The sequence below is a fragment of the Gobio gobio genome, assembly GCF_949357685.1.
Source record: "Gobio gobio genome assembly, chromosome: 6".
Classification (NCBI taxonomy): Eukaryota; Metazoa; Chordata; class Actinopteri; order Cypriniformes; family Gobionidae; genus Gobio; species Gobio gobio.
Window position 1 is genome coordinate 52,997,828 of NC_137102.1, and position 12,436 is coordinate 53,010,263.

Here is a 12,436-nt window from a genome sequence, read left to right on the forward strand (position 1 = left end):
AGAACTCTCTTATTATACGCGACGCGTGAAGGGGAGCGTTCTAGTTGCGTCGCGTCGCAGTGTGATGTGCACAGCAGGTTCAAACTCTGGCCGAGCAGGAAGAAGGAGTTGTGATTGTCAAGAGTTTTTTTTCCCACACAGCTCTATAGACGCCTTTAGTTTCCGTTTTAAATATTGGGTGAATTAAAGAACATCTAAATTTGTCAAAGCGAAAGGATCCGACGCCAAGATGTCTGTTGCCGGACTGAAGAAACAGTTTTATAAAGCGAGTCAGGTGAGTGTTTCCACGTCAATTGGTGCACGAGCATAATCTTACAGACTAGATGCAACAATAAACAAATAATATACCGTGAGTTATAAAGAAACGTTTGCGGTGTCTGTTCAACTTGTTTGAAACATTTCACCCGGGCTCTCCTCTGCTGTGAAGAAGTAAAAGCCTGGCTGTGTTTGAAAATGTAGTGAGTCCCCTACATAGACAGCATATTTGGCGAACACAAGTGAGTTTTGAAAGCGTCTGGCTAGGCAGCTCAGTACATTTTGAGACACTATAATATAAACTAGTATAATCTAATATACACTTTTTTATGTTGAGTTTATATTCTATTTTTATATCTAAAATTTGAATTTAAACTTTGTTTTGCAGTGTAAACAGATGTCACCCAGTAGATGTTATAACCATAGAACTACAAAAGATCATCAATACAAACACTTTATGATTAGTGTATGCTTAAAACTTGTTCTAGGAAAACTTGTAGAGGAATTTCAATCAGCATTCATTAAGGGAAGATATCTCCAAATCATATTGGACTAATCCTGGATATGATGGATTATCATTCAATGATACAATCAGATAGCCTTCATTTTTATTTATGAATAAACCAAGCTCATATAATTCCAAATCACAAATATGAAGTTGGATCTATAAACATTTTAGTATATTGCTCTTTATAGTGAAGTATAAACATAAGGCACAATGAAAGAGTTAACAGCTTGTGGTTAATGCACTGAACGGATCATGACAAAAATTGCAACACTTTTTTTTTTGCACCGCCTTGATCAACATGTGGTCAACACTAAACCTATATGTCTTTTTGAGCAGGAAGCACATATACTTTATGGCATAATGCTCTCTGTATTTATCTGATGTGCACTTAGGAGCTGTCTGCAGGTGATGCATACAATGTTCAGTAATGTGTGGAGAAATGTAATATTTTAATTTAGCATAAACAAAATTAAGCCTATTTTTTTAACTAATGCAGTGTTTTGAAATGTGATTCTCATGATGATAGTGCATATTTTACCCTCGAATTCTTTCAAAATAGATAGACTGCAACACTTTCTGTATTACACTACAAAACATGATGATTTATACAGTAATACAAGCATAAATAATAGATAGTATAACAAATGCTGCTATAATGTTTAAATGATTTTCAATGTATCATTATATAATATCTAGGGCTGGGTATCGATTCAGATGTTCCGATTCGATTTCGATTCGCAAGCTCTTAAATCGATTCGATTTCGATTCTCGATTCAATTTCGATTCAACTCAATGAATATAGATTTAATTCAAATAGCCTACTATATTTATAAAAAACGAACAGTGAACAAGTTTACAAGTGGGTAATTAAAAAGAAATTAAGAGCCACAAACCTGTATATTAAACTCTTTTTATTTTAGGTACACTTGGGTAGGCCTACATTAAAACAGAACCCATCTCTATATTTCAAATGCATACAATTATGTTAAATGCAATACAATTTTGTTTTTATAGATATTTTGATACACTTATTCTAAAACATAAAAAGGATATTGGATGATTTTCAGCAATTTTCAGTAGCAATTCTTGCGATTTAGCCGACCGTCATTCAGACTCTGTCCGTTTTTATGGAGGCTTTTTCCTCCAGGGGCGTCTGAGCTTTGATTCATGCCCCGGATGATGCATTATATTTCGTCACTATCTGTTATTTGCGTGCTTTCCTTAGATGCGATTGCCATTCGATTTTATCTTGACGACAAGCATAAATGCGATACCGGGCAGGGTCGACTGGAAACCCCCGGGGGAAAAAATCGATTCTTGGCCTTGAGAATCGATTTTGAGTCAACCACATTTAAAAAAAACGATTAATCGCAAAATTGATTAAAATTTTTTTGCCCAGCCCTAATAATATCATATATCATTGTTTTTGCATTCCAGTTCCATTGCATTATTTCTTTGCCCACCATTTTATCAAACAATGGCAATGTAAGTAATACCTCATAGAAAGTTATGACTAAAGATGCAGTCGGATCAAATTACCTCAGTTATTTTCTACTCAGTGCGAATATTGCTGCTTTATTTCGTGGTGTGGTTGGTAAACAACCTTTTTCAGATATGAATCTAGTTTATGTGGTTTAGGTCCGCGGCAGGCAGATAAAGAAAGTGATTTTGAATGAGATTCTCAGATGATATCTGAGAATAAGCTTTAAATCCATGTCTTCTACTCCAATACAGTCATGCATTCAATCAGAATGAAGCCTGTTTATAAAACACAGTGCATGTTGTCTTTTGCGCATGCAATTTCAGACATTCCCTTGAAGTGTTTGGCCCCAGCCAGTCTTACATTCCTTTACTCTTTTGCTCAAGCAAAACAAGTCTAACATGCACCTACATGTTGCAGATGAATCAGGTAAAAAGCATCTTGCGCAGTCACTGAGCCTCATTACAATAAAACCTAAAGCATGCAGGGTTTAAAATGTAGAACTTCTTGATGTTCATACTTACTAAACACCAAGTCATTAGTTAGCTTTTTTCTTATTGGCTTTACAGAAAGCATGTTCCGTCTTGATGTTATGTCACCGTTTGAAGTCATTGTTCACGTTGAAAAGGATCAAATTGTCTGTTTACAAAAAGCATGAGTAAAACAGGGCTGAAATGTGAGTCATTTGTGGTAAACAGAATTTTGGAGAGTCAAAAAAAGCATATTGATTCTACTCAAAATATTGTCACAGTATTTAAGGGGGGGGGGGGGGTGATGTTTCGTGCATACTGAGCTTTTTGCACTTTTAAATACTTGTATTCCCATGCTAAACATGGACAAAGTTTCAAAAAATAAGTTTGACGTTTTAAGGAGTATTTCTGTGCCAAAAATACTCCTTCCGGTTTCTCACAAGTTTCGGAAAGTTTTTTCCGAGTATGGGTCTGCGTGACGTCAACAAGGGTGGAATGTCCTTGTACGCCCATAAACGCGCTTTGCTCGGCTACGCTGCAGTCACAGGACTTCACCAAAGAAATGTTTTTGGTTGTCAGGGCAAGACAACCCTGTACAGCTTCCCAAAGAACCCAGCGTTAATGGGACAGTGGATGGAGTTTGTTTTTCCGGAGCAGCAATGGAGTTGAATATAGTTGAATATACAATAGTTTGTTTTTGTTTGATCCCTGAATTTCAGTGACGATCGTTTTATAAACAAGGCCCAGTTCAACTCCAGATTTGTAGCTCATCTAATGCTGAAAGATGGAGCAGTCCCAGCGATTAAAGGGATAGTTCACCCAAAAATGAAAATTAGCCCATGATTTACTCACCCTTAAGTCATCCGAGGTGTATATGACATTCTTCTTTCAGACAAATAAAATCTGAGTTATATTAAAAATTTTCTGGATAATCCAAGCATTATAATAGCAGTAATAGTTGCTCTGTTTTTAAGTCCATAAAAACTGCATCTGTCCATCAAATAACGTGCTCCACGCGGCTCCGGGGTGTTAATAAAGGCTTTCTGAAGCGATTCGATCCGTTTGTGTAAGAAAAATATCCATATTTTTTAAAAAATCATTTTTTTCTATGGCTCTGCATCAGCCGTCCCCACGCCATCACTTCCGGCGAATAAGGTCAAAATACATGCAAAAATACCGGCGCGATCGATCATAGACATAGATTCCTCATTAGTGCCTGCGCGGATCGGTTGAATGAGGCATCTACGTTAATATATCTTTGATCGCGCCAGTATTTTGACCTTATTTGCCGGAAGTTATGGCGCTGGGAATACTAGATGACATTAGTCTGATCAGAGGTAAAAAAAATAACATAAATACTGTTGGGTTTCTCGCAGAAACCGATCGTTTCGTGTCTTAAGATATCAATGTGTCGCCATGAGCCGCAGGGTTTAATAAGAATTCGTATGTCTATGTGTTTTTACTCTCATAGCTTCTGCATCTGAGAGAGTGTGGGCGGGCTTTTGATAATCACGCCTATACTTCCTGCTCTCTACCGCGCAGATTCCAGTCCCGAGATCAGTACTGCACAGACTCGGTCCCAAATCGGCGCAAGATGTCAGCGCCATGTGCGGGCCTCAGAAAGCTTCAACTCTCGTCCGCGGAAGCGAATGAAGTCGTGTCGTCCATATTTCTTTACGGTCTATGGTTTAACCCGTTGTTGAAATTATACCCATTCATAATCTCTTAGAGTTAGTTAATAATTCCAAAGTAAGTCAGAATAAATCCAAATGTAACAATTTATTAACAGTCAGGTAAATATATAATGCCAATTACATAATCAATTCAAAGATAATACACACATAACATCAAATACTCTGAAGTAAAGAATAAGATTTGAATAACTGACTTCTCAATATAGGATACATAATGCTTAGCATTACGGGCTGATCTCGTTACAGTATCGCGCCCTGAGCCTCTTGCAACATTTCCTTAAATACCCAAACCAAGAAAGAAACCTCTTTCAAATGGAAACGTGTTAACAATAGGAATTTACATTAATCACTGTCCCATAGACCTGTATTGATGATAGACCAAATGGCCGAAGACACACCCACCATAATAGGCACAATATCTCTAAACTCTTAAAACCTTTATTATCTTTAAGTTGAGATCTAAGTTATACTTAGTCTCTAACACACACACTGGCGAGTAAAATCAAAAAATGTATTAGCCAGTGGCTAATGATAGACATTATTTAGTCGCTCAGAGTAATGATTTAGTTGCATATGCGAGTGATTTGTAGAGGGTTGGTCATGGCAATGCATACTGGGAAGTAGAAATCCCAGCCCAGTTTCAGTTCAATTTAAGTTTGTCTATAATTAAATTAAACAAGTTTGTGAAACTCAAAACGATTAAACAATTCAAATGACTTCAAATGTGTCAGTTTTGTGAACTCAAATGAAATAGAAAGTTCGAAATACTCATAAATTCATTTTGATTAGTTTAATGTAAGTTTACCCTACTCAAACCAATGAATTATTTTAAGCATTGGGGTTTACAGCCATAGACGTGTTTCATGTGGGTTAAGTTGTGAATATCCTATTGTATTTTGGAAAGCTGATGTCTTTGTTCCTGTACGCTAGAAACAAAGTTGTCAGATTTGCTTTAGCGCAGAGATAATTATGCAAAATATGACTTCCCTTTCATATTGAAGCACGCAGCATTATTAAAATGTATTTTTTACTCGTGGCTTGAATATTGGCGTGTAAATTGAGGGTGTTTTTTTATGATCAGTCAATCTGATTAAGTTGATTTTAGGAGCAGTAGACAATTAAAGAAAAGTGCTGACTGAATGCTAGTATGCTGTTGTCACACTGTCAACTATTTATAACTGTTTCTAGCAGCAAAGACGTTATCAATCACATCCTCCGCAGACGGCAAACTCAAACTTGGTGATTAAATAATCAATCTCCGGTGTAAAAATTTAGCATTTTGGTGTTGTACAATAGAGATCCCTTCTTTAATTTGCACCTGCTGGTCTTGAAAAAGATTTATAAGAGGTGTGTGAGGAATTCAGTGTTTAGTTTAGTCGTCAGACTGGATTCTTTTTCACAGCAAGTACCTGCCCACCAAATAGACAGAACTGGTATTTTCTTTCAGACTTTTCCCTCCCTCACTCCCTCCTTACTTACCTAATCACCTGCTCTTTTTTTGTTATAGATGGCATTTACGTACTTGCGTAGGTTGACAAGAGAAGTGTTTATTGCACCGACATCTATTGAATTGTTGTACTGGATAGTCTTTTAGCTGTTTCCATGTGTGTTAAGTTGTGTATTTCCTATTGTATTGTGTAAAGCTGATGTCTTTGTTCCTGTACGCTAGAAACCAAGTTGTCAGATTTACTTTAGCACATAGAGATAATTATGCAAAATATATGACTTCCCTTTCATATCGAAGCACGCAGCATTATAAAAATATTTGTACAGTGACTTGAATATTGCCGTGTAAATTTATTTTTAATTTTTTTAAATGATCAGTCAATCTGATTAAGGTGATATTATGTGTATCACAAAATCACCTCAGTTTTGATTACATGAATACAAGCACTTTAAGATGAGATTCATATTAAATGGACGGTTTTGTGCAACTGTATTTAAATTGTCATATTAAAAGCGATCCGTGTGATCAGTGTCTGTGTCCACACCTCCATCTGAATCTTTATTATTAGGCCACTAGTGGCTCAGAGCCAAACAATATGAAGGACTGTCAATCCAACACGCATGCACACGTGTTCCTTCTCTCTGAAGACTGGGTGTGTGTGTTATACAAACTGATTATGCTCAATATTTGGTCAGTATGAGTATGAGGTTCAAAGAGCTGCAAAAATCTGTACAGCAGTATTCACTCTATAGGGAGATACATTTTGAATGTTTTACTGTGATATTTCCACACTAATTAATTCCTAGGGATGTGCGCGACTAGGCTGGCTCAGCCCTCCTACGTACTTCTGCGTAATTTTCATTTTCCTTCAGTACCCTGTCTGGGATTGCTGTATATTCTCTGGTTTTCCCTGGTCAAATTTTAACCGGTCCAATCAGTGAACAAGGAGTGGCTGAGAACGATGACGTTGATGTTGTGCTCTAGTTTGAGATGACCTACGTCATGACCAAACATTAGCGATTGGTTATGGCAGATCCAATAGTTTAAAACTTCAACAGAGTACCCACCTTCAAGGAAGTTAACGCTTGTCAATGGAGAGTGGCCAGACACTCTGTACAAATGAAAATGTACGAGAGTCTGGTTGGACCAGGCAAGTGCGCAACGACATTTAAACTGAGAAAAAAAAAAAAAAAAGCATAATCAACCACTAAACAAGCACTAAAGGGTAACAATAATTCACTATAATGATGATGAATAAAAGCTGGAATACACTACACAACTTCTGGTGCTGTTCGGTCATTTTTAACTGTAAAATCGTAAAGATTTTGTCCACGATTTTTTGTGAATCCTCAGATTCTAGGCCAAAGTCTTTGATCACTAGTTTGACATGTTCATCGACAGATGATTAATGGCCATTGCGATCAAATTGTACCTCAGACGAAATTCTGGCAGTGTCAGAAGATTTGACGCACAGTCCTGTAGTGTGGCTTCTCCTCCTGCCCAGTACACGTTGTACTATTTGGGCTGTCCCAGACGAAAGATGACCAATCGTGGTGGTGGCTCCTAAACGGTGGTCCTACGTCATACAAAGACGGTCGTTGTCACGGTCTTGCGACCAAAGATAGTCTGCAATCATTTTCTGACAGTTTTAGAAATGTATCATGATCTCAGTGTGTTTGCTGCTACAACCTATGTCTACTGATTAACCAATACAAATGCATCACGAAATGGCGTATTGATCAACGCAACATGGCGCTAAAACTTGAAACTACTTACCTCAAGCTCCATTAGCAAAATTGGCAAACCAAGTTGGCCTCTTTTGCCTAGCCATGACTGCATCCGTATTACTTTTTTATAAAAACCGCAATTGCTAAAGTGCGATTCATCCTTCTCTATTTGAATACTTCAAGCGCATGCACAGAACCTGATGGCGCAATTAATGACAACAAACCACCACTTGCTCCAAACACACGTTTCACGTTTTCTTTTCAAGAGAAGCCACGATTAACGCTAGAGATTGTTTTTGTTTGCTAGCCACCATTTGTATCCCGCATGTAAATGTAGCTCGCGTCACTGAATGTGTCACGCATTGATAATGTAAAACTCCAGACGAGTCTTCTTGCATGTGTCCATTTTTAACGCATCTTGACTGCCGTACAGTCTAGGGATGGCAACAGTGATCGAGTACTCGAGTACTCGAACGTGACAGCGACGATCGATCATGAAAACGATGATCGCCCTGACTTTAAAAAGTATATTTGTCTATTTTTCTGATTGGTTATTGCGGCATTTTTGGCGGTAACGGAGGTTTGATTGGTTAGCGTTAGACAGCACGCCTTCCAGACCGGCAAAATAAACGGTGATGCCTGGAATCACTGTGATCATGAAATACAGCTAAGTGCAAGATGTACAGCACTAATCTGTCATATACATTGCATTATAATGAAAACAAGATTGTAATAGAATGTTGTAAATTATCTGTGCTTTAGTTGCCCTTGTATCGGCGTTGTTGTTAAGGGAAGAGCGCATTCAAAATGTGTAAAAACTAGCACGGCCAAGTTCCGGTGCGCATTCGCGTCCTTTTGTGCTGATGCAAGTAGGTACACTGATTAATATAGGATGCGTTTGGTTGAGTTTATTAACCTGCTAGCAAAGCTATGTAGGGTGCTGTTTATTTACAGTTTCAGTTCAATTACAATGATATGATTGATTGGGTTATTTGAGACGTTGAAAAAATAACTGCTAGATTATGATGCATAAATGGTTATTTTGTTTTTAGATGTTTTTTTTTTTAAGTCATATGTTCCTGTTTTCATAGACATGTGATGTTTGTATTTGTCAACATTAATTTTCGTAACACTCTTAAAATAGTTTCACTTTAAGAGTGAAACTATTACACAAGCCCCGCCCCCACACAAGCCCTGCCCCCAATTACTTGAGTACTCGTTTTTGAGACCTATCGATGATCGAAATGAGAAATTTAAAGGGTTAGTTCACCCAAAAATGAAAATTCTGTCATTAATTAATTACTTACCCTCATGTCGTTCGACACCCATAAGACCGCCGTTGATCTTCGGAACACAAATGAAGATATTTTAGTTGAAATCTGATGGCTCTGAAAGGCCTCCATTGGCACAATGCACGGTTCACTCTCAAGACCCTTAAAAGGTACTAAAGACGTCGTTACAAAGTCCATCTCACTACAGTGGTTCTAAAATAACTTTATGAATCGGCGAGAATAGTTTTTGTGCGCAAAAAACCCCTAAATAACGACTTATATAGTGATGACGATTTCAAAACACGGCCTCATTAAGCTTCGAAGCGTTATGAATCAGTGAGTCGAATCATGATTCGGATCGCGTGTCAAACCGCCAAACTGCTGAAATTTGGCGATTCAAACCGCTGAATCGACTCAGTGATTCATAACGCTTCGAAGCTTCATGAGGCCGTGTTTTGAAATCGTCATCACTATATAAGTCGTTATTTAGGGTTTTTTGCGCACAAAAACTATTCTCTCCGATTCATAAAGTTATTTTAGAACCACTGTAGTGAGATGGACTTTGTAACGACGTCTTTAGTACCTTTTAAGGGTCTTGAGAGTGTCCAGTGCATTGTGCCAATGGAGGCCTTTCAGAGCCATCAGATTTCAACTAAAATATCTTCATTTGTGTTCTGAAGATGAACGGAGGTCTTACAGGTGTCGAACGACATGAGGGTAAGTAATTAATGACAGAATTTTCATTTTTGGGTGAACTAACCCTTTAAGACAACTCAGAGCTTACAGTGTGATATTACAGCAAGAATCATGTACAGTCTGACAAGCAACCGTCGTAAAGGACTATTATAAATCGTACAGTGTGCACCCGGCTAGACATCGTAGCCATATCTAGGCTGAAAGATATGAACATAAATAATGTAGAGTTTAACACCCTTAAAGCATTTTTTTGAGCAATCATTAGCTTGGATTATGCCACCCAGGCTGTGCTGTTTTGTTTGAATATTTTCCCTTTGAGATGTCAGTACACAGTACGCCTCCTGTTTACTGGAATACAATACACCATACATGCTTCTGTGTTTGTGTTTGGAAGGAGTTCAGCTCATAAAGGAGGAGTGCTTGTGTGTGAAACTGAGTGCAAGCGTTTGTGCCGTCCATACAGGAAGCATCATTGACGAACAACAGGAATTGCTCAGATGGGGAACTCCACAGGGGCCCATTCCTGAACAAAAGTTCATTCCTTTGCCGTTCTTATTTCTTTTCTCTCTTTTAAACACAATTGTTATTAGTAGTGTTTGCTAAGGCGGAGGAGAAGTGCGCCATTATGTCTCTAAATGAGTGGACTTTTACCTGGTGGTCAATAAAATTGAGGCACTTGTGGGGTGGACTCTTTTGATGTTGTCTAATAATCAGACACTTAGAAATGAGGGGGAAATCATCTTCGTAACTGTATAGCAATGCCCTTGAAACCCCAGCAATATGGTGGAGAGTTCTACACAATTTTTTTTTTCTAATTTTCAATTTTTTAAATTTTTTTTATTAATATTTATAATTTGTGTGAGCTTTTACTTGGATGGATATTATTAGGTGGATATACTATACATTAGATGATTCTATGAAATAATTGGATATACAGTATAGTGCAGAGGTATGTGTAATTAATAGGAAAGAGTAGGAATGGAATTGGGAAATGTTGCACAGACTCAAAACTGTAACGCTCACATAAGCACCAAAGCACAGGAGCATGCATGTGCTTTAAATACACTTTATAGAGTTTGTGACAAAGTAAGATTTTTACAGCACAAAGGCGGTTCTTAAGTGAACACACTCATAAATAGTCAAGTCAACTTTATTTATATAGTGCTTTTAACAATGCAGATTGTTAACAAAGCAGCTTTACAGTGTTAAACAGGAAAATAATGCAGCATAATTTTATTCAGCCGTCTAGCCGTTCTGGAGAAAACGGTTATGTCATCAGTTCATTTCAATTATCATACAGTGACAGTGTGGGCTTTAGATCAGTAATTTAGTTTATATGGTTAATTTAGTTTAATAATTCGATTTATTTGGATATTTAGTTGAAAAATTTAGAAAACTTTAGTGTCCCCAACTGAGCCAAGCCAGAGGCAACAGTGGCAAGGAAACCAAAACCCCATCAGCTGACCTAATGGAGAAAAATGAACCTTGGGAGAAACCAGGCTTGCTGTTTTAGCAACAATTTAAAAAAATACTTTAAGTTCCTTCCATGCCAAACATCATTGCTCTTTCTCACTCGTTCTTTAACGTGAACCGAATGTGCAGCAGGTATTTAGATGAACGCCTGAGGCTTCAATGTGAGAGATAAGAGCGGATCTCTTTGCCTTTACATTTGCAAAACAATGACTGTTTCTTGTATTTGAATACGTTATCATGCAATCTCACAAATGTGTTTTGTTCCACATACATGTTAAAACAAAATGCACATTAAAACTACCTTTTATTAAAAATGCAAAATGGTTTCTGTAAAGGTTGGGGTTAGGGGATAGAAAATATCATTAGTTTAGTAAAAAAAAAAAAAAACAGCCTTGTTGAAAGTCCTTGTACCGATGTGTTTTAGATGGTGAGTGAGAAGGTGGGAGGTGCAGAAGGAACCAAACTGGATGAGGACTTCAAAGACCTTGAGAAGGTAACACATTTTTAACATTCACGTTGTGATGGCAATGCTCAAGTTCTTTTAAATGTGATCAAGACTTCCTTCTTCCTACTTATTGAAAGTTAATACAATTGTCTGCACAAATAAGCAGGTGCAATTCACTGATCAAAAAATCTTCTGGGGCCTCGTGTAGACATGTGCCGGTAAACGGTAATATATACCGCAATAATGAACATGCTCAATATTGTTATCGTGGGCACTTCAAAATACTGTGAATAATTATTTATTATGAATTATTCAGATTTTTTTTTAATGAATTTTAAGATTACTTTACCCATCAACTGTTTAAATTGAACAACACATCAAAGAGGAATGCGCAATGATGTAAATAGACCCTGCATGAGCTGAGCACATGGCGGAACAAAGGCGCTGAAGTGCACATTCACTCTTTGACAGCAGAGGGCGCTGACGGAACAGCAGAAACGCAGCCATTTCCCCGCTCATCACATAACCTAATACTTAATACTTAAAGACTTAAGGCTATTCATTTTCAAACTTGAGCATATTTTAATATGGACTAAATTACATGCCCTAGATATTGTCTGAATATGTTCATGACTGTTGTTCAATCATACACTTTACAAGGCTCCATTATTTAACATTAGTTCATTCATTAACAAACTGACAATGAAAAATACTTCTAAAGCTTGTATTAATCTTAGGTAAATGTACATTTCAGCATACCTATTGTTCTTTATAATTATTTTGCACTTGAATCTGTTTTAAATATTTGTTTACTTTATACATTTTTGTGTATTGCTTTATTGTATTTAAATATTTGGTTCTTTTGTTACAAGAAAGTTATTAAACCTGTTTATAGTATGACACAACTTTTTTTGCAACTTATTTCAATACCGTGATAATACCGTATACCGTGATAAAAGCTTCAGCAATT

The 12,436-nt window shown here is 37.2% G+C and overlaps 1 protein-coding gene across 2 annotated transcripts in view; it reads left to right on the forward strand.

The window, feature by feature from the left end:
* Positions 1–66: 66 nt before the first annotated feature.
* The window catches only part of sh3gl1a (SH3-domain GRB2-like 1a), a 48,983-nt gene continuing 36,613 nt past the window's right edge, over positions 67–12,436 (forward strand). The window contains exons 1-2 of one of the 2 annotated variants that reach the window (XM_079820588.1): positions 67–274; positions 11,446–11,514. In XM_079820588.1, the coding sequence (XP_079676714.1) occupies positions 230–274; positions 11,446–11,514 (114 nt within the window). In that variant the 5' untranslated portion in view covers positions 67–229. The remainder of the gene's footprint in view (positions 275–11,445; positions 11,515–12,436) is intronic. The other variant, XM_079820589.1, reaches the window with a different exon arrangement.